Source organism: Bombyx mori, chromosome 17 (assembly GCF_030269925.1).
Source record: "Bombyx mori chromosome 17, ASM3026992v2".
Classification (NCBI taxonomy): Eukaryota; Metazoa; Arthropoda; class Insecta; order Lepidoptera; family Bombycidae; genus Bombyx; species Bombyx mori.
The window spans coordinates 13,701,094-13,725,268 of NC_085123.1; the positions used below are offsets into that span (position 1 = coordinate 13,701,094).

At 37.1% G+C, this 24,175-nt stretch overlaps 1 protein-coding gene across 2 annotated transcripts in view; it reads right to left on the bottom strand.

Moving 5' to 3' along the window:
- The window catches only part of Samui (BAG domain-containing protein Samui), a 45,207-nt gene that overhangs the window by 11,020 nt on the left and 10,012 nt on the right, over positions 1–24,175 (bottom strand). The window contains exon 1 of one of the 2 annotated variants that reach the window (XM_012695744.4): positions 6,549–6,973. The exons of the other annotated variant lie outside the window; for it this stretch is intronic. Coding sequence (XP_012551198.1) covers positions 6,549–6,560 — 12 coding nt within the window. The 5' untranslated portion in view covers positions 6,561–6,973. Of the gene's footprint in view, positions 1–6,548; positions 6,974–24,175 lie in introns of those variants that run through there. 2 annotated transcript variants of the gene reach the window in all.

Sequence of the window (24,175 nt, forward strand, 5' to 3'; positions counted from 1 at the left end):
GCTACCAAGTGTATTTATACAGCACATAGCGACGGGCACCGTCGAGAAGCTACGAGAACATTCGGTAGACGTTTACATATCGGTTATGGTTACGAATCATTTGGAAGTTGTACATCGACGTTGAATATATCAAGTTTGCGTTGTCTGCATGCGCCCTTTCAAATTAAAGCGGCAATGTATACACGACATTTAAAAGTTATTGTAACGTTAAACCTACGCGTTTAAAAGGCAGTTTGCATGGGGTTATTTCGCGCATGCCCAAAGGTTGAATTCTGGAACTTTCTTAATAAAGGGTGGTCTTTGAAATTATAGCTTTCTATACTTTTTCACTTCATAAAAACACTTGAATTACCAATCAAAAAGTTCTTTGTTAAGTCAATCATGTTGAAATTTAATACTGTAACTTATCTTCGACGATTTTATTATTACAGATTAAAATTATGATAATATGATTGTCTTTGCGAAAGAATATGAAAAAATAGCAATTCTTTTTAGCCTGAGGTGTGAATCACACGATCATACATTTTTAGCAAAAACACAATGGCTTGTTCGTAAAACTCAACTTTTCCTTCAACGTTCCATATAAAACTTTTGATAAATGCGGTAGCATTGTTTGCAGGCAACGTACATCACTTTGTAATTATTTTATTGATATCGATAAAGGCATTTCCTTAATAAGAAATGGAGAATATTTCTTACAATGTGATGTATTATTTAAAATTAAATTAACTTTGGACATATTCGAAATATTCTTTCCGTTAATTACTCCAAAGATTCTCATCGGTAACGCCCTTACTAGCATTCAAGTAACATTTATATTATAGTATATTTTATACAGTATATTATGTTTATTTTGTTGTAATTCCGGTAATTATTTCATTAATCAATTTGTTTGCTTTATTATTGTAAGGTCCAATCTCATTAAAATTACGAACATTTTATTATACTGTGCATAGCTGAAATAGTACGGACATTGGCTGAGCCCTTGCTCGCCCACCTGTCCTTGTGAAAAAAGGCTACCATCAGTAGACCCTCAATCATAAAAAAAAGTACGTACATAGTTCACGATTCGACTCACCATCTGCGGGCTATTCCTAACATCAACTCCTAACGCCCCTTGCATCGACAGCTGTTCACATACTTGCACCGGTCGTAGTTCTGGTTTGTAGCTACCCACCCTTATACTGTTTTGTATTGTATAATACTTCAAAATATATATAACGATAGCCATAATAGATTACCAGATATTTGACAGATGCCTGAATTTTGCTAAAGACGCTTTCTATTTAAGCTTGTTAATTTTATTTTATTTTTGTTTATTCCCTGCCTATTCGCTGGTAGCCTAAGGCATTATTTCAGCTACGCGTGGACGGGTAGGTGAGCTCACTCAACCTGAGAGAATTTACTAACACTAGCCATAGCAAGAGCAGTGCTTCGCAGAATCTACCACAGCCATAGCAAGAGCAGTGCTTCGCAGAAATTACCACCGATTCGGAATCGCGACCCACTGAGAAGATCCGGCGAGAAAGTCAGTGGACTGTGTCCATGAGTTAGTTCGCTCGTCGAACTCTTCGTCCTACTCGACGAGTTCGACGAGGACGGTGATCGGTGCTTGAGAGGCCTAAAAGCACCGAGAGTGAATCCGGAGGATCCGACAAGATAATATGTTTCGGACAACGCCGGCTTTGCGTTGCTCCATCGCAGTCGGATAAGTAAGTCCTTGCATAATAATATTTACAAGTACCGAAAAATTAATTTCGGAACATCGCGGCATCGGTCGACAGTCTACAGAGTGATTTCACCCGCTCGGTAGAAGATCTTCCCTTGTTGTAAAACTCCCGAATATACATACTTTTTCGAGTCAATTACTTTTAGTATAAATGTTTCTTATTTTTTTAAGTATTAAATAAAATTGCAACAATTCAGTTAATTGGTAATGCTTGTCTGTTATAAATAGCTGAACATTGCTGGTCAATTATTGTTTTGGTGCTTAGTTTATTTATATTAATAATGTTTTTCGTGTGACTAACAGCACTGTCAAGGCTTTTAACGCGCTTTTATTAACTTGCTATCTATGTATGTTTGTTTTTATGTTCTGGAATCTTTGAACGTCATTTTTACGGACTTCCACAGCTCTGATTAATTTTAAAATTTGCACATGTATCAAGGATCGATGACAATACAATAATTTTATAACTTCGGTCTCATACCCTGACAACAGGATAAAAAAAGAACAATGGGTGACAATATTTTGGGAAAGGTGCTTTCTAATTTCGTATTCGTTTTTTTTTTTGTATTGATGGGGAACCTTACTTTACGGATACCTGATCGACTGGGGTCTAGGTTGGGTTATGTCGGACCTTGGTGCCTCCAAAGAACAAGAGGGACAGGTCGAAACCGAGGTTCAATTGACCCTTTCGAATTATCTACACGGACGGAAGACTGAGATGATAGTTCTCTCATCCATCCAGGCAAACTTAATAGCAGATAGAACTAATGGTAAGTGGCCCATAGGCATCACATTGTCAGTGCGGTCATCGCGCCTATGTCTCGATTGTATAGTATAACCGCTGTCCTAGCCTTCAAACCAGATCGATTAACTACCGCGACAATTTCTGCAGAGGCATGACGGCTGAAAATACGCCTTACCTACCTAATACTTAGGCAAGTTATCCGGTATTCCATATTTATTCCACGATGCTATTCTTTCATCATGGTCATTCGTGAGCATATTTCGGTAAAAACCTTGGTACTTACCTACATGTGTGCGACATTTTATCACCGGCTTAGTCGCATCGCTCGATACGAGGATATATAGCTTCTTATGCCTTAGGCCACGAGACCATCAATGAAAGAAGCAACTAATATAAAAATCAAAGAAAACAAACGATCATATATAATTAACTACTTTAGACTACTTAGTCGATTACTACAATTGTCGTTATTATAGAGTTTTTATTATGCCATTAATGACTTGTCTGTAGCGGATTAGGTTTGTTGATTATATTTTTTTATATATACAAATGTGTTCATTATATTAATTATGGAAAGATGATAGGGCATCATTAGGCACATCCGATCCAATACTACACGACGATCACTAGCAACGACGTTAGATTTGAGCCCTGTGAGCTCACCTACTTGTTAGGGCTACGCTGAAATGGTCTCTCAAGACCATGAGGTTAGGTAGAAGACAGAAGAAAAAGACGACTCTGTCAAGCAGCGACAAAGTATAAAAATTATCCATACTTATACTTATCCGTACTAATACTCTAAATGGGAAAGTGTGTTTGTTTGTTTTTTCCACGTCGAAATGAAGATACGGATTGACCTGTTTTTTTTAACGTGATAGCATTAAGTCAGGGGAGTGAAATAGCCTACCTTTTATCCCCATAAAAATATTTACCGGTGGTAGGACGTCTTGTGAGTCCGCACGGGTAGGTTACCACCACCCCACCTATTTTTACTGTAAAACAGTAATGCGTTTCGGTTTGAAGGGTGGGACAGCTGTTGTACTTTAAAAACTGAAACCTTAAAATTCATGTCTCAAGGTAGGTGGCAGCATTTACTTTGTAGATGTCTATGTGCTCCTGTAATGACCTAACATCAGGTGGGCATTCACCTAAGAAATAAAAAAAATAACAAAAAAAATCTAGTTCGCACGGGAGAGTGCACTGACACTTGACCACGCGAGCGAAGCCACCGGCAACGGGTAGTTTTAATAATATAAACGAAAAGCCGTTATGTTTGTAATTAATATAATTTCGATTCACACATGCGCGAGATCATGTGATAAGCATCGTTATGATATGCACAGATTGTAATGAGTGGTCTGCTAAAAGGGCTTTAATGTTTACGTATTATGAATCGCTGTTAGATGTTACACATGTCTTCTCTCGGTTACGTTTACTTCACTAACGACGTACAGACGGCGTTTAATAAATATGTGAGTGAAGAGAAATTTGTTTTAACTGCAATGTTTATCATTTATCTTCTATAAAAGGAGTCATGTGTACGATTGTTCTGCGAGGTCACCGTTCTCGTCGAACCCGTCGCTTGCGACGAAGGGCTCGACGAGTAAATTAACCCTCAGACACAGCCCACTGAGTTTCTCGCCGGATCTTCTCAGTGGGTCGCGTTTCCGATCCGGTGGTAGATTCTGCGAAGCACGGCCCTTGCTAGGGTTCGTGTTAGCAACGTCGTCAGGTTTGAGCCCCGTGAGCTCACCCACTAGTTAAGCTTCCGCTGAAATAGCCTCTCAAGGCTATCAGTTTAGGTAGGAAAAAAAAAACGATTGTTCTGGTTTTTTTGGAGTTTACTCCTTTAGAATCGATTTACATATATAGGCCCGGGGTATGAAAATTATGGGGACCAAAATCGTACTAGCATGTCACACGAAATGCGTTATGCGCCTGATTGGCTCCTGATTGCGTGATGCGTGCGCGCGCCAATCAGGAGCCAACGCGCGGCCGCGTTATCGCAGGTGACGCCGGGCTGCTGCGCCGGCAGTCCGCCACAAAGCCTCGTACTGATCGCGCGTTTCTCTCATTATTGTATTTTCATATATTTGTTAGTCGTTTGTTTTGTGTCTCGTTAATTTGTTAATAATCTGTAGTGTATCGTGTTGTCGTAATATAGAACTATTTCTCGTATTGTTTCGTTTAATTTTTTATATCCAGTAAACTCCAGTCGTGCGTCGGAGCGGACACACACACTTTTTTTTCTTTCTAAATCGTATTTATCATGATATTTTGTTTAGAGAGGACAGCGACTTTTACCTACGTTAAGAAGTGATGTGTGAAGACAAATACTCCGTAAAACAATGAAATGTAAATTTAAAACTACGCACAAATCTCAAAAATCATTTTCGTTTACAGAATGTAGATCTTCTTTTACTGTAATGCGGACACGGTGTGTTACGAAAATTTTATACGCATATAAAAATGTCAGTTACAAAACATTATTTTTTTGCAACGAAATAAAATTCTCAACTACCGCGATTTCATTTTGTATTTGCGTGTACAATTTTATTCGTTTTAATTTTTTTCCAGTGGCTAAAAAACAAATCTTTAGTAAGTTTATAAGTCATAAGGCAAGGTAGGAGATGTATTCTATAAAACACAACAAAATGGTGTAAATGAATTAAGAAAGAAAAAAATCGGGCATTTCATGCATAATGGATAAAAAAAGTCGAGTGCACATTAGCGCGTGACTTGAAAGAAAAAAGTATTTCCTTATTCAAAACTTATAAGTTTATGCACGAAGTTGCATTTCTCAATAAATAAATAAATAATTTTAGAACCTAATTCGGCAATTTCCAATGTGAAAAAACATCGGAATCGACATAAACCATCCAGTGAAAAACCTTGAATGAAATTTTCAAATTCAACACATGAAACATTAACAGCTATTAATTGCGTTGTGTCTAATTAAAATACAATACGAGGCCATTGACCGCCTAACAGATATTTGTACATGTGCGGAACATGGAATAAAAACGATCAACACCAATGAACTCCGAAAATGATCGTATTTTGACGTATTGAATAACATTTTTTTCAAGCGCGAAGTTTTTTTATCACCACAACATAACCTATGCGTAGATTTTGACATAAACGAATAGTCTGACACTGTATCGGTGACGGACACAACTGACACTTTGACAGCGCGCCAATGACGGGCACATGATACTCTGAATGTATAATTAAAAAAAAGTCGGCAAAGTCTGAAGATTCGCACTTTTTTTTTTTATTTTTACAAATATGGACAGACGATCTCAAGGCCACCTGATATTGAGCGATTAATGGAGCCCATGCCGCTGTCCACGTTGAGATGCCTGGTCAGTTTGTCAGTACACAAATGACAGTTATTTCGATAGAGGAAGTCAAATAGAAACGGCAGCAGTAGTAGCTGGATATAATGTTCTCAGGGTCGCTGTCTGGCGTACGATAATTTATGTAATCTAACAAAAAAATTTAAAGTACACCATTCCAACATTCAACAAACGGACCCTGAGTTCAGAAATACACACTGGTCAGTTGAGAGATTGGGTCCTCTTTCTATGAATACTTCGAAGAGTATAAAATATACAAACATTATATTAACAGTCATAACAAAATGTCACTATTTTTACCTGTGACTAATATTAAGGTATTTCAGTGATTTTATTTTGTTGAAATGAAAAACTATTTTTTTTTGTTGTTGTAGAAAATCATACTTTGTTATATGCAGACGAGCCACGACCGCTCCAATTATTTGTCGATTCAATCTAATTCCTTTGAAATTGTGTAACGACAACTAAACATTACAGAAATGAAAATTGGCACTTGTCTACAATGGGAACGAGGGCAAATTTTTTACTGCAATAACCAGAGGCGCCGAATGAACATCTAAAATGTCGTACAGACCGGGTATGTAAACAACCGTTTTGATTGTTGGTACTACTGTTTGATCATTGTTACCAACATATTATGAAATTTATTCAAGCTATTTATAAAGCGTATGACCGTATTCATGTCTGTGTACGTAGCAGCATCACGTATACTCACGTTTCGCTTCATCACTTCAAGTGATAGACTTCGGACACGTTTTATTTACTGGTAATGTTTTATTAGTATATTATTATTGAATTAATCGACACTGAATTTCGTGTATCCGTATCGAAATGTTCAAGTCAACACCACTCACTCGTTCAAGTCGGCGATACGTTTTACATGCGCCGTGGGTGCGGCGGAACACCGAAATAGAACTTTTGGAATAAACGCTACACAAATTATATTTCTTGCGTCACTGATGTATAACGCTTGACGAGATGAAGATCAAGACCGTACCGACCGACGACACGAATCGGAATGTTGCAAAATATTATTTTTAATACAAAATCGAGGCAATGCGAAAAAATATACTGCATTGAATTGAAAAACGAAATGCCGGCGAATATTGTTTATATGATTCACTCCGGTCTTATCTCGATACGCCTTGCCGAAATGAAATTATCTGAACACGTAACACGTACTTTACGAAATTAGCGACTGCCGAGAACCTTAATGTTCACTGGACATAAAGGTCCTATTGAATCGATTCACACAAAAGGTCCAATGCGATCGCAACGAATAACCAGACCGTAACATTTTTCAATAGACTTCCTCTATAGGAAATTTATTCCCAGATAAATCCATTACCGAATGTAGGGACAGTAAGCAAATGGACTCCACAATATTGAAATGGACTCCACAATATTGAAATGGACGTATGTACGTGAGCAAATTCCAACATTTTCCGGTGGCACGTCTTAAACTATATAAATGCACTAGAAGGGAAGTCCTTGGAGCAACCCACAGCACTGATTCATGTCACCCACGCAGCTTCACGTCTTGTATATATTGCGACCTATTGCTCGGATGGAATAGTAGATTTACTTGTGTACAGTGCTGGTGGTGATTGTAACATTGAAACATCTGGACCGAATAATGATTATCTTGATCGTTAAGTCTAGGTTGAGGTTGAGATTTCCTTTTTTCAGGATAATAACCCATGACCACAAGTAGATCGCAAGGTCGTCCGACATTCTGTTTAGATATAAACAAAAAGACATACGTCTCAATAAACGTGATCAGCGGACTGTCAATTGGTCCATTTCTAAAAGCGGAATTGTTGTTAACTGATACAAGTTAATTAACATCAAACTACGTGATAATGAATATAGTACTTCTAGCCTCTAGCATAGTATTTAGCTGTTTCTTATTTGCACGAATGGAATGAGGTCAAATAAACATGTTCGCGTCTACTTAAAAACAAAAACATGACTTGATTTCTTTGAAATCAAACAAAGAAATCAGTGCGAATAAATGCGATTCTATTTTATGACCTAGATAAATGATTTTTGGCATTTACTTTGGTACGATGATAAAAAATATTTCTTAGCTTGTTTTATCAGTCTTTATTCATTTATTTTAATTTTCTAATGTTGGCAGACCTGCAAACGCTAACCCACGCTACAAACATTAAGAAAATTCTAGAACAGTGAACATGCAGAGCATACTATTAAAGAATAATAAAAAACGGGACGTGCTTAGATTTCAATTACGAACTCTGAAGCACGCATACTTTTTTCTTTTTTCTTATCTACACATATCAGCAGACGAGCTACCAATCTAAATGGAATTGCACAGAGGTTTAGCTTATTTACGCCCTGAAAGAAGAAAATGCTGATAAATGTACCCGCCGAATATTTACACATATGGATAATTGCATTAACAAATTTAAAGATTAGTCTTCCTTCGACATTGACGCGATCAGGTAGAGAGTACCCTATTGTGGGTGACAACCTTGCTCATTCTTATTAAATTAATTAATATTAATTATGATTAATGTTTACAACTACGTCCTATTTACTAGATTCTTAAGTGGGTCTCGTAAAATCGTAGCAAGCTGTTATATGAATGTATGTGTTTACTTGAAAATTATTAGACACAAGGTTATAAAGCATGTACTTTGTAATGGCTATAATTAGTACATACTTATGTATTGTTTTTAGAAATCGTTTAAATATCGCATGTCAAGTAATCGACCTCAAAATCTACTGAGTAATTATTGTTTACACTATTGTTGCTGGGAATCCGTTCTGTTTTTATATTCTCGTCTAATGTATTTTATATTACAATGTTTTTTTTTTGCTTGGGCATTATATTGCTAAATTCATACCATTAATTTTCAGTGCAACAAAAACAAATCCGCTTCGATTGAGCACCGGTAGCAATCGACAAGTATGAACCGGGAACTATGTACGATATTGACTGACACCAGTGGCACTAAGCCCGCCAAATTGGCAAACAGCACCATACCCGATATTTATTTAAAATATTTATTCAACAACTTCAAATGTGCATTTGATATTTTCAACGTGTTAGTGTTTGTTGACATGACTATTACACGTGAATGAGATAGAAGAAAAACTAGGGTATGTAGGCGTTGAAAAATGCGTTGACCGCCATTTTGAAACGTCATCGTGTGACGAATAAGACAACAAAGTACATTTTTTCCCTCCTAATTCGCAGGTAGCCTAAGTGGCTATTTCAGCTACGTCCTGACGGGTAGGTGAGCTCACGGGCTCAACTAGAGAGAATTTGCTAACACTAGCCCTAGCAAGAGCAGTGCCTCGCAGAATCTACCACCAGTTTGGATCTCAATCCATAGAGAAAATCCGGCGAAAAACTCAGTGGGCTGAAAATAAAATGGTCACCGGCGTAGTGACTATAGGCGCTTCGTCAAAAGTGGAGTTTATGTCGCAAGCGCAAGGTTCCATGCCAATCCGGTTTTGTTTGCTCTATGTAATGTAAAGCATGTTGATACGTACACAGTACATTGTACTGTGCACCTAGATAGTAACGACAATCTAATTATCTGACAAAGCATTAACAGGCTTGAAGTACGTGTTCGATTTTTGACCTCATCTTAAATTTAAAGAGTTGTCTTATTACACGCGAGACACAGGTCCAGTTATATATGGCAAGCACCCATTTGAATTTGTTCCTATTGTAAGGTTTGTAGTAAAATAAAATTTATCATGTTAAAGTTAAGACAATTTTTGGATTGCCAAATAGCAACACTGTTCGTGGGAGCAGTCGCAGTAGTGGGGACGTGACATAATAAAAAAGGCGGTAGTTTGTAAAAACCGGACCAAAGCAGTGCATTCAGTTGTGAGTAGATATCTAAAGATTGTACAAGTGGAGTTACAAATAAAGCGATACAGAATTAAGTGAACTATTGCAATCTGTGTATTTATTTTCTGGCTTTGGAAACGAAGTCTACACTATATATCTCTTTTTATATTATGCATAATACAATATCCAGAATAGATACGAAATGCGGACCGAGTGCAAAATGAACAGATCTGGCAATGAGATTCATTCTCCAAGGTGACAGGTGCAAAATTTGAGACTTAAAATGTGTAGTCCAGTAATGCAGAAGCACGTTCGACAAGCATTCGACTATTTATGAAGTAGTGACAGGATGTTTTATTTTTATCCTCTGTGCGTTTGTTTATTTAAATAAGCTTTAAGTCATAGGTGACAAAAAAACTAATTGTGCCTGTGTTGCTTGCGATAGGACACGTTGGTGCTGCAATTGATACCGTCATCGTCCTGCCTATTTTTAGTATAAAGTATGATGCTGTTTCAGTTGAGGTGATGTTAACAAGAATACTTTAAAGGGAAAACATATTTCTACTACAATTTATTATTATATTAAAAACGTCCAAGAATTCCTTTCAAAAGTAATTTACTCATCTTTATTGAATCACAAATCTCTTAACTGTTCAATATAATACCATTTCAACCAGTAATATATTCTTTCTTGAAATATATAGTAGTTGTTGTCTAATCTTCAAACAAAACAACGCTAACCACGTACCTACCCAAGCATTCCTTTGAAAAACAAAATACATAGAATGGCTACACAAAAACGATTTCGATTTTTTTAAGATTCATGATATATGTACATTGACCTAAATAAGAACTAGTAAACAGATTTAAACGGATTTTTCTCTTTACTACAGTCCAGACCTGTCTAATCGCAATCCTTCGCCCACAAAAAAACGTTAAAATTATGATTTTGATTTTAATTTTGTCTAAACTTATTATTGTCGTAAACAAATAATATTACAAATATTCGCATTGCTTTTTGATGATAATATATTCATGGTCAGTATTCTGTACTTAAAAACGAATTAAGAGAATGAATTGGAAAAATCACCGGACCTAATATGAAAGTTGAGAGGGATTTATCTTGGGTTTCAACACCTATACAATTCTAAAGTGATTATCCCGACTTAATGTAATAAGACAAGAGAAAAGAGAGAGGTATTTTATGGACACCCGTTTGAAACGGAGTTCTTATCTGTCTTTTCTGCGTTTATATTAAGTAATAATAATTAAATAATAAACAAAGAGTAAGTATAAAATAATGAAACTAATCATAAAATGTGAATAAGTGCAAAATAAAATTGGTATTGAAGGTACATTTCTGGAATATGATGAAAAAATTATCACTTTTTTATTATATTTATAAAAAAAACACGGCAAGCTGAATCATAGAAAAAAGTTTCAATGTCCTAGATGACCGGGAAGTGCCTCAAAAGCACTGCAAAAGAGATGTAAGTTTTTTGTTTCATTTTTCATTGTTACAGTTTCTAGCTCTAGCTAAAGCTAGCTAAAACCTAGAAGCCTAGGTTTAGCCCAGCCTTTCCAAAGTGGGCGATAACGCCCCTTGTGGGCGTTGCAGGCCTAAAGGGGGCGGTAAGAGACCTAGAAAAAAAGGGGCGTTGTGTAGAGGGTTGGGGATGATTTGTAATTTCATCTAGGAGGACGCTTAGACAGCGACTGAGCTCTTGCTATAGTGGTTTTTAAGTAGGTGAAAAACTGGGGGTGCTAAAAAATAATTTATTCTCAAGTGGGCAGTAGACAAAATAATTTTGGGAGCCCCTGGTCTAGCCCCTCAGCCCAAACAGAAAACGTGCGAAGAGGACTCCGTTCCAAAATTGAAATCCGTAAATACATTAAACGGTTTTCAAGTCCTAGACAATCCACCATATAAGAATTGTATCGACTCATTAAACTTCAGCTCAGTTCCAATTAGACATGTGACTGGATAATGACAAAAGAGGTCGAGTTCGCGATCCGAAACGAATCGATCCGATGACCGTAATAAAATCAGTCTAATAATTGTTTATTATGTTGCTCTTGAACTTATTAACATCTGGCGTTACGGGTCTTCATAATTATCTCTTTCGTAGTATTATCTATGTGACTAAAACATTGAAGACTGTCAATTGAGTTCACGAGTGCGATTTGGGTGTTAGTGATTTTGAACACAGGCAGGAAGTACCTATCGACAGTAACGTTGCAGATCAAACTCGTTAATTTCAACGATATAATTATTTGTACTTATTGACAGTGAAGATATCAATTCTATCAACGATCACAAGAACATAGGTCGTAGTCATCCGTGAGCTCACTCACGGATTGTTAGGTTGCGCTGACATAGCCTCTCAAGGCTATCAGTTTGGTAGGAAAAAAAATCAACCTAACAAATAAAGCAGTCTTGTATTTTTATTGCACGTTCTTGTTGTATATTAAAATCTGCCAAATACCCAAATCTAAAAGAAAAAACAAAGCTCAAATTTGAGAAATATTCACAATTCTATCATCAAAGGCGTTCCCAATAATAACAGAAAGTGGACGGACATTTTATTAAAAGAATTTATAAAAATAAATAGTAACTTTCTAAAAAAGAAACCAGAAAACGTTTTTGTTTCTCACTCGCTGCTCCGTTTAATAAAGAGAATTACGAGAAGGTTTTTCAAATTAAAATTAAGTGTATTTTATAGCCACGGATTCACGACTGATTGACCTTGTCAACATGCCGACTTCTTCACTTTAGTACTGAATAAATGTTTGTCCGTAAAACTAATGAAAATTTAATGCAAGCAAACGATAAAAATTTCAACAAAGCATAAATAAAGTTGTTTGTATATGATTTTTATAGCCTTCGAAAAGGACTAGAGCATTGATACACAATGCACCAATGAAACAACTTAAAGGATGTAATAGCAATTCGGTTCTTTTTTAATCCTGTATTTCATTTAAGCCTTTAAAAGTTATAGTACTTATTTCAATTGAACGCAGTAGTGTTTAATAAGGGTAATGGTAATCCAACGACCTGAAAAAGTCGGCTTACCCAACTAAGCCTCAAGCATTTTCAATGTTGTCTTCAATACTTAAGTTTGTTTAATACATTACTGAACTATCATTAGCACGCATCATATAAATGACCACATATCTGTACATACTTACCAACAGCCGGACATAAAAATCGCGTGTATTATCAACAGCTGTAGGCATCGCCCATCGCATTAAGGTTGGGTCGACACATATTCATGCACGAAAATAATAACAAAAACGTTATCGCATTATTTCGTGGTAAAGAGTGTAATTATTGTATTATTATGATTATAGCGTTGATTATATTATAAACGTCGCTTTGTAATATTCTTTGGTGAATAACGACAAAGGAAAGATGTTGCATCGAGCGGATAAAATTACTTGGTAGGCCGATGACCCGAATTTTATTATTCAGAATTTATTTAATAGGTTATCAGCTTTCAGCATCAACAATTAGGGTCATATTTGAATATGGGTATACTTTCATACGTCGTTTTTGTTTATCTTTATCAGCAGCTTCATCTTTAAACGCTCCTCGTACAATACATAAATATAGATGCAAATTCATCTTGAAAATATCGTTAGCGAGATTCAGGCGTCTGTCAAATGTCTTGATTTCTACGATAGCTACCCGTTACAATTCAAACTGCTTTTCATAACAGTCTTCACAACATCACTTGGTACGCAAATTCAGCGAAATCGATGGTTTGCATTAAAATAAACACGTCCACCTACGATAATAATTCACGGTGAATCAAATTGAGTATACCATTATTTCCAACTTCTTTGAAATTAATTGCTATTATATTAGTAATGAGACCGCCCATCGTGATAATCTGATTAGAAGAAGACTACGAAATAATTCATCATAATCTTATCACATCCATCTGTAATTTCCGAATTAAAAGAAGAATAAATATGACTATTAATAGTTTAATTTTGTAGGACCTCAACAAACCAGCGAAAATATTCAGATGAATTTACTTTGTAAGTGTAAAAAATCATTGGACGGCTTTTCCTTAAAAATAGTTTTGAACAAGTTCTTTCAATCGATTATGTTTGATTATAATTTATAATCGGCCTGTTCTGTGAAGTTACACATTGTGACATGATTATCTGTTTGCAGCGCAAGACCAATCGTTGTGGCGAGGCTTTTGGGGACATCTTTGGTCTGAAAGATAGAAGATATTTCTATTATCTTACAAAGCTGTCGATATGCATTTTGAGGGCAAAGTTTACCCACTTATACGCTGACGTAAAATTTTCAGAAGCACGTGTATCAATTCGCTGTGAATTAAACTTATCGATACTTATAGCTTATAGTAGTAGTACTTCAATTCAAATTGGTATCGTAACCTATATTTATAGATTTAATACAATACCAATTTATGTGGTATTAAAGGTTTGAAAGCAAGGATGAGTCATTTGCACCATCATTTACGATTTAACCATAAACCTGTATCGCGGTACGAGTGACGTTAGAATAGCAGTTTTTCCTTATTTCTCAAGGTGCACTGTGGCATCATTAATTACGATAACCAATTACCATTATTTGCCCATCTATGTTTTTATTAAGATATGCAGGAACGAGAACTCCTTATTTATTCAGGAAAGGGAACTGCTTGATACGCCCTCCATATTTGTATAGAGATTAGGGGTGTTGGTGGACGAACACAGATTCGATCAATGAAACTTATCACAGCACTGACTAGGATTTTTTTTATTGCTTAGATGCATGGACGATCTCACAGCCCACCTGGTGTTAAGTGGTTACTGGAGCCCATAGACGTCTACAACGTAAGTGCGCCACCCACCTCGAGATATAAGTTCTAAGATCTCAGTATAGTTACAACGACTACCCCGCCCTTCGAACCGAAACGCATAACTGCTTCACGGCGCAAATAGGCGGGGTGGTGGTACCTATCCGTGTGGACTACCAAGAGGCCCTACCACCAGTGATTACGCAAATTATAATTTTGCGGGCTTGATTTTTATTACACGATGTTATTCTTTCACCGTGGAAGTCAATCGTGAACATTTGTTGAATACGTATTTCATTAGAAAAATTGGTACCCGCCTGCGGGATTCGAACACCGGTGAATCGCTACATACGAATGCACCGGATGCCTTCTTTATTCTTTATTGTACACACAGTTAATATTACAATAATTGCGTAAGATATAAAAAAAATGGCGAGCTTAACTCAACAATTGAGTTTTCTACCAGCTAACCGTTCTTAACGAAGGAAAGCTTTAAATGAGTGGGTAGAAGAATACAATCTAAACAATTTACAATCTAATAAAAAAAAACAAAAAAAAAACCACTAATACATAATATATTAGACTACATATATATACATACACACATAAATAACGTAAACATATACATACACGTACATATATAATGAAATACATAAAATAAATATATATAAGTAATACTAAATAGATAGATAGTGCTTCTTTAATGCCTTCCTGAATACCTCAAGTGAGGGACTTGCACGGATTGAGTGTGGAACTGAGTTCCACAGACGCACAGACTGCACAGTGAACGAACCGCCGTAGCGGCTGGAGGAGTGAGGGGGAAAATTAAGGAGAAGGGATCTACTTGTACGACAGGGTACACCTCGGGGCATCTGGTACTCGAAGCGCTCACGGAGGTACCGGGGAACAGCTGGGTTATTAAGGATGTTGAACAGCATACATAAAACATGTACATCACGGCGAAGTCGGATAGGTAACCAATTAAGTTGTGATCTGTACTGCGAGACATGATCATATTTGCGTAAACCAAAAATAAAGCGTATGCATAAATTTTGTAACCTTTCCAGTTTGTCCCACAGCCCCTCCGCGGCGTCCAGGAAACAGACATCTGCATAGTCAAGGAGAGGAAGCATAAGGGATTGGGCCAGGGTGACTTTAGCTTCAAAGGGCAAGAAACGCTGAAGACGCTTGAGAGACTGAAACGTGCAATGCACTTTCCTGCTAACTAAGTTTATCTGACTGGACCAAGAGAGATGACAATCAAGAACGATACCTAGGTTTTTTGCTGTTTTAGAATAAGCGATTGGAATTCCATCTAGCGTCACAGGGGGCAAATTAATGTGGTCAATCGTGTTGTACCTATAGGAACTACCAATTACTATGACCTGTGATTTTGATGGATTCACAAGAAGTCCAAAAGATTTAGCCCAAGCACTAATTCTACCAAGATCTCCATTGATTTCAGCAATAGCTAGAGCAACGTCATCAGCTTTAAAATGTCTATAAATCTGCAAATCGTCAGCGTAGAGATGGTAGTGAGAAGTCAGCACCTGAGTAATTTCATTAATGAAAATAGAGAAAAGGAGAGGGGATAGTACGCCACCTTGAGGTACACCCGCAGTTAAATCACACCATTTTGAAGTAGCATCATCAGAACGGACACACTGCGAGCGTCCCCGGAGATAAGATTCAAACCAGGTTAGGGCAAGTGGAGATACATTAAGAGATCCAAGGATACTTAGAAGGATGTCAAAGTCTACTGAGTTAAAAGCACTGCTGAAGTCCAATAAGGTCAACACGGTTAGCTGCCCCACATCAATCGCGTGGCGAATGTCGTCAGTGACCTTGAGCAATGCAGTGACCGTGCTGTGGCCTTGGCGGAAACCAGACTGAAAAGAGTTGAGGAGATTGTTTTTATTAAGGTAGATAGTGAGCTGTCTTTGGACTAAACCCTCCAAGACTTTAGAGAGAATGGGAAGTATTGAGATTGGACGAAACTGAGAAAAAGAGGAAGGATTAGGGACCTTAGGAAGTGGGAGAACATGAGCCTTTCTCCAGCTACTTGGGAATGAGCCTTTTGAGAGAGAGAAGTTAAGAATATATGTAATGATAGGGACAAGCTCATCCACAAGCAGAAGGATCATCTGAAGGTGAATCCCATCCTCACCCACAGCCCTAGTGGAAATAGAGAGGATGGATCTCTTAACGTCACACTCTGTAACCGGAGTGAAAGTAAAAGGAGTGCACATGGGTAAAGGCCTTTTGGAAAGTTGTAATAGTGTAGATGACTTTGTACTGTCATTAAGAATAATGGGAGCTTGAGAGAAATGCTTATTTAAAGCGTCGAGGTTAATAGTAAAGGAAGTTTCGTTTAACTGTTTGCCAATGCCTAGTGAATTAAGGAATTTCCAGATTTGGCATGTGTTCAGACCCTCTAAGGAGCTATGAATATGGCGTCTTTTGGCATCTCTACACATCCGATTGCAACGATTACGAAGTTTCTTGTAAGTTGTAAGATTGTCTTCGGTTGGGAGCTTTCTGTATCTGCGTTTAGCCTTATCTCTCCTGGCCATCATCTGCCTAATTGAGTCGGATAACCAAGGTGAGGGTAACTGTTTAACTCTGACACGTCTGATGGGAGCATGATTATCATAAAGAAGCGAGATATTTTTATTGAAAGAACAAACCATGTCATCGATCGTGTCAGAGCCGAAGACAGTCGACCAGTCAACATTCCTCGCGTCAGCCCGCAATCGCTCCACGCCTATACCCTTGAAGCTACGAAGGAAAAGGTATTTGGGTTTGGGTTTAGGAGGACGAATCTTGTAGGAGAGATAAATTAAATCATGATAGGAAAAAGGAGCCGATAGTTGTCCGTGTGTAGCAACCATGTTGGATTCAGAAACAATAATTAAATCCAGAAGGGAGTGGTCTTGATATTGAGGTGCACAGTGTGTAGCTGCAAGAGGGAGGATATTTAAGTTGAGAGAAGTAACTACCGCACGAAGTTTATCAGCACGGCTGTCAGATTTCAGAAGGCAGGTGTTAAAATCACCAAGAATTATTGTATGATCATAAAGGGGGGAAAGAGATTCAAGTTTAGATTCGAAAGAGGAGAAATAGTCAACATGAGAAGAGGGGCTATAAAGAACGCCTAGAAGAAGCTTAGTATGGTGAAAGGAGATTTCAATAAATAGGTTTTCTGCGGACTGCGTATATTCACCTGGGGACGCATCAATAACTTTAGAAGGAATATCAGAACGAAGATAAATCGCTACGCCACCTCCTCCTTTCCCTGTTCTGTCGTTGCGTAATAAGCGATACCCAGGTAGAGAGTACTGAGTAGAGGGAAGAGCAGGTTTAAGAAAGGATTCAGAGATGAGTACTGCATGGACGACACTGGAATCGAAAGAGGACAAGAGATCGGGATAGTGGGCTGGGACACTCTGTGCGTTTATGTGAACGATGTTGAGGAACTTAGGAAACGGCGAAAATTTTGCTTGAATCAAGTCTCGCAAATGAGTTGAGTCATCATCCTCACTAAATGCACTACCATAGCTTATGTCAGACGAGCTTGAGGAAGAGCATGAGAAGAAGGCATCATTAATATCTAAATTTGACATACTAAGATAATATAATATAAATATATACTAAACAAAAATACAGTAAAATAATAGAAAACACTAAAAAATAAATAAAGCTAACGTAAAACTAAAATCTAAAGATTTACAACTGTAACTTACTTCACAAACGCTCCTTTCGAGATTGGCAAATCACTTTAATCTAAGTCAGAAAATGTACATACTAAAAACAAAACGCAAATTCTATTATCATTGTCACAAATATATTAAGTAAATGTATAATCTATATTGACAATATAAAACTTAAGAGTTGGCTGTATGGCATAGTTCCATTGCCTTTCTCTTCGAGAAAAACCCTACTGCTGCTACTACTAAGTGCATAATCTATGATTATCACTTATCTATCTGTCAGTTCTATTACAATTATTTACAATCAAAATTTTTGTATGTTGGTAATTTTGAAAGTTGATCGAAATAATGTTCAAAAACGCATTACAACTACCTCGAATAGATAACTAAGTTTTTAGTGTTACATCTATGAATAAGTTCAAGATACCGCCATACTACTTTCGACGAGTCGTCCTCTTGCCGATTTCTCGCTCTGCCGCTGATTTTGGTGCCGTCTTGGGTTCGTCATGAGATTTCCCAGATGACTGAGGAGCTCCTTGCGCTTTTTGAGCCGAGGGAAACTTGGTTTTCAGATGCTGAAGTTCAAACATCTGTTCAATCTTACTGCGTTTATTATCCGGGAGAAGGACGATTATTTTCCCATCTGTTGTCCAGCAGCGCTTAACGCCGAAATGAGAGCGGGCCTCCAAAAAGACATCATGACGTGATTTGGTCAGAAATTCTGAAATGATGACCCTAGAACCCTTCAGGAGTGTCTTGTTCTTCCACACTTCATTGCATCGCCTCAAACTCATGAACCTGACTAATATAGGCCTAGGCTTATTGGTGTTGGAGCCTAACCGATAGCAAGCAGTTAAGTCCTCTTCTGTGCAACCAGCCACCTTCATTTGGTTGGTTAATATACCCACAATTGCTGTTGCTGGGTCTGTGGCATCTGACTCCGGGATTCCATGAAACAGAAGGACCTTACGACGCGACGCCATCTCATGCCTGTCCAACCCCAAGAGAACAAGCTCCATCTGTGACCTCAGCATGTTGAGTGTTTGTAGTGTGAGATTCCGGAATGCGATGAAATCTTGTGACAACTTGCCTAGGTCCGTGTGTGGTGACTGGTGACTGCTCAGCATTGCTTCAAACTCAGTCATCCTCTGCACAACGCTTGATTCCACCTCTTGTAACTTAGTGTACAGATCCATGATGCGGCGCTATTGATGATGTGGCAGTAGTGATGATGTGAAGTGATATTAATAGAGAGAACTTGTTATGAGCTGTTGTGAAGCAAGTTTTGGAACCCAAATTATAGCATTTAGATATGAATAGGTAAAAATATATATTTTTAACAATTAAAAACACTGAGAGCTCAACAAACTAGTGTATACACTTCAACTACCCACAGTAGTATAAGTAATGCCTTATCCTTTAGGCCACGACTTCTAAAAGATAGGATCACTGATTACTATAATCAAATGTTCAGTGGAGACACTTTTTATATTTATATTTATCGAATTTGTTGTAAACGATTTAAGTGCTACTTGTTGTTGTTGTTCAGTTTCTGTACTACATCAGTAACTGTAAGATGCAACAACGATCATATTAATTCAAATATTAAATGTTTACGTACAAGAATATCTAGATTTTTCTTGGAAATATTCCGTATCGTTGATGATCGACAATTAACATAATTTACATTTTGTTTTATACTCGAAAGAAGGTTTTAAATTCGATTTCAAAGGCGTGCATTCAAAATACAATAAAAGTTGTTGTTTTCGCATCATACAAAACAGTTTCGAGATGTCACGCTTCACGCTCCGTTCGTTTCATTTATTGTCTGACAATTTTATGGTACCTTCGTCATCATTACATGAATGCAATCAATCGACAGGCAGAGTCGAATGAAGGTGTACAATCTTAAAACCACGAAATAAGGGAGATAAAATCTAATGTTTTTCTTTTGATGTAGGTATAATTTGATCATGACGTCTTAGGGAATAAAAGTGTCTGATCCCTCCTCGATTTACAGCAAAATAAAAAACAGGGCCTTCTGAATTGGCAAACAAAGGCAGCTATTTAGTTTTGAACTAAAATGTAGATATATCGACGAAAGGAAGATTTTCCACCGAGCAGGTGATATTGCTCGGTAGACCGACGGTCCACATGTTGTTGTTCGGAACTTGTATATATGAAAACTAATCTTGAAAATGTCGTAAGCGAGATTCAGGCATCTGTCAAATATCTCGCATTTTATGATGGCTACCGCCACAAAATTATACTTATAAGGGCCTTTGGAAACTAAAATCGCAAAAGAGGTCCCAACTCATCCAGGTCATTGGTTGCGAATTTTTTTAATGGTAACTTTTTACCTTAGCGCTCTTTTTGTTGTATAGAATTTGGGCTCTCTAAATGCTTGCGAATTAATTCAAAGCCGAAGGAATTGGGCTTAAATCCAAAATAGTCAGTTACGTATCAAGACCGTTTACAATTTCGAAGAAAACGTTTGTATGAATCGTTCTCTGACAGAACCATTAATGACAAGCCGCAAGTCGACCGCAAGCCGTCCCATACAACTAATTTGACTAAGTTATTATGATTATTAATGATTCGATGTAATGTTCAATTAAACAAGTTATTACGCTCAATCTGAGTCTATCGCAAATTCAATTATTGTCATACAGTAGTACTTTATGTCAAACTGAATAATCAAAATTTCGCACACATCCAGAGCCCATAATCTTATATTGGCATTGTGCATTGACAAGTACTGACCAATTTAAATCTGTTCCAATAACAAATACACTAATCGTAAACAAAAAATAACAAAATTCAGCAAGCGTTCCCGTAAAATATCTGTAACAACTTTTAACAAATTCAATTTATTCATTTTTGTATTTAAGCCATTAAAAACAACATCACTCACAGGGAGAAATGAAATGTTCATTATCAACAATGAATGCTGTAAGTGTGAACCGTAAGACGTATACGTAAATTTAACGTTAGATGAGTCGTAAGCCTTTTAATTTATCAGATCGCATACACAACTTGAATAATTGAAACAAAGCATTACTTATATCGATATTAATGCTTTACACATTATCTTGTTACTACGTAATACGAACGGGTAGTAGGTACGTGTTTTATTTATACTGCCCTCATTTTCTTCACATATGACTCAATAGATGAACCTAAAAACTATGAAAATTAATAATTCGACATTTAAAACCAAATAATTATTTGCATCAGAACAATTTTTTTTTATTTGCCTAGATGGCTGGACGAGCTCACAGCCCACCTGGTGTTAAGCGGTTACTGGAGTCCACAGACATCTACAACGTAAATACGCCACCCACCTTGAGATATAAGTTCTAAAGTCTCAGTATAGTTACAACGGCTGCCCCACCCTTCAAACCGAAACACATTACTGCTTAACGACAGATATAGGCAGGGTGTTGGTACCTACCCGTGCGGTATCACAAGAGGTACTACCACCAGTAAATTGCAAATTACCAAATCGAGCTTCTCATACCTGCATGACTGAGATTCGAATTAACGTTACCAAATGCAGTCGCAGTAGGTACCATATTGAATTAATAAATACCTATTCTAAAACTTAAGCAAACCAGTTCTCATTTTTACATTAAACTATAACAAACAATGACCCGAGCGAGAAACAAAAACATAGAAGCATATGAATGAAATATTGTTTCTCGTGAGCGTGACTAATGCTCAAGTGTGCCAAGTCCGATTTTACGATCAGCATTTGTGTGTGACACGGCTCTCCGTTGGCGAGAAATGAAGAAAAAATATTCAAAAAAGTCAAAGTCATTCTGGCTACACTTGTAATTGTGAATTTTTTTTTTTTTTTTCGATGAACTGTAGTTTTTAGTAGAATAAAAGTGATCTTAAATTCACATCTCGAATAGTTTCTTCTTAATGTGGTCCAGCCGTCCACGTCAACTTGTATTTCTATTCGGATCAGTCAAGTTTATCAATCTCTCTCTAACGTGGGCATTCGTTCAAATGACTACAGTTTTCCGTCTAGTAAAAAATGAGTAGGCAGTGTTGGCACTGTCTCCTGAGGCATAACTTAAACACGCTTCGAGTGAAGTCAGTTGTGAAAGAATACAGGCTTATTTGAGTTTTATTTTACTGGCAACTTCTATAAATATTATTAATCATACGTCCAACATAAACACTAACTACAAAAGTTACTAATTATAATGATAGATCTTAAGATAAATTACTCGGCTTCGCAGCTTTACATAAATTACGCGAGCTTCAGAGAAGTATTTACGTTTCGTGCTTTTAAAGACTTAAAATTTTGGAGCAAAGTTCATAAATTTAAAGAAATTGATACGATTGTCAAAAACGGGTTGTATAGGGTGGGATAGATTATTCTTCCAAGGCGATTGAGATTTTGACCTCGCCTTTCATGGACGTTCTGAAGTCGATCGATTGCACAATGACCGCTTAAGAAACTATTCATGAAAGTCGATATAATAGAGCAACGGGCATCGTGTCGAAGTCAGCAATTAAGCAACGACTCGAATTAAAAATACATATCCGAAGATATATATCTTAATCAGAAATAATAAAATTTTTCTTGTCATTGAATAATTCGGACTTGAAATCAACTAAGATGTTGAGAATCATATGAAAGAAACAGAAATGTATTTTTAGAACATCCTCGAATGTCTTTCAAACAATCTTCCATTCTCAGCACTCAATTAGTCTTAAAGTGATATTCAATGCATTATTGTCAAAAACCGAGTGACAACCTTGAAATTTGTCTTGTTTTTCGTGGTGTTTTTACAGAAACAAAGGCCATAGTTTCCTTTTTTTAAAGAGATAATTGCGACCTGAGCGTTCCAATTACTGTTACCAAAAAGATCTTAGTTTAAACATTGGGGATTTTCAGCAAACATCTCAAAATCAACACGGAACAACTTCTGTATTTCATTGATCTTCACAAAGTGCTCGGTATGTCTTAGTAGGAAGAAAGATCTGTAGCAAGTCTACGGAATAAAATATTAGAGTTCTACGAGTTGGTATGGAGTGACGCAAAATTAATAGACAAAACAGGATAAAAAGTTTGGGAACCTCTTGTGAGTCAGCACGGGTGGGTACCATCACCCTGCCATTTCTGCCGTGAAGCAGTAATGCGTTTCGGTTTGAAGGGTGGGGCAGCTGTTGTTACTATACTTGAGACCTTAGAACCTATATCTCAAGGTGGGTGGCGCATTTACGCTGTAGATGTCAATGTGTGTGGTTCATTGGTTCCGTATCAATAACCTATTATTGAATAGTAAGAAAACGAAATGTATTAAATTTACTTTAAAATGTATTAAATCATCTTTAAATGTGAGACAAGTAGATAGTAATGTAATTGTTTCTGAGGAATCATTGGAGCTTGTTGAGTCAACCGTATTTCTTGGTATAACAGTGGACTCCAAACTGCAGTGGGGACCTCATATTCATAAATTGGCGAGTAAGCTTAGCTCTGCAGCATACGCAGTAAAAAAAATTAGAATGTTAACAAATGCGGACACGGCTCGTTTAGTTTACTTTAGTTACTTCCACAGTGTCATGTCCTATGGCATTTTGCTATGGGGCAATGCGGCCGATGTAGAAATGATATTTATTCTGCAGAAAAGAGCTATACGTGCTATTTATAACATGCACTCAAGGGAATCCCTGAGGGAAAAATTTAAAGAAATTAAAGTTCTCACTATGCCATCCCAGTACATCTTTGAAAATTTGATGTATGTTCGTAAACATATTGAGGAGTTTCCTAAGATGTCGGACATACATAATAGAAATACTAGGAACAAACACAAGCTTGTTGTGCCGATGAGTAGGTTACATAAGATACGAAATTCATTCGGGTGTTTGTCTGTGCGCCTGTACAACAAAATCCCACAAGATGTTCAGAACCTACATATACATAGGTTTAAGAAAACTATTAAAGAACATCTGTGCAATAAAGCTTACT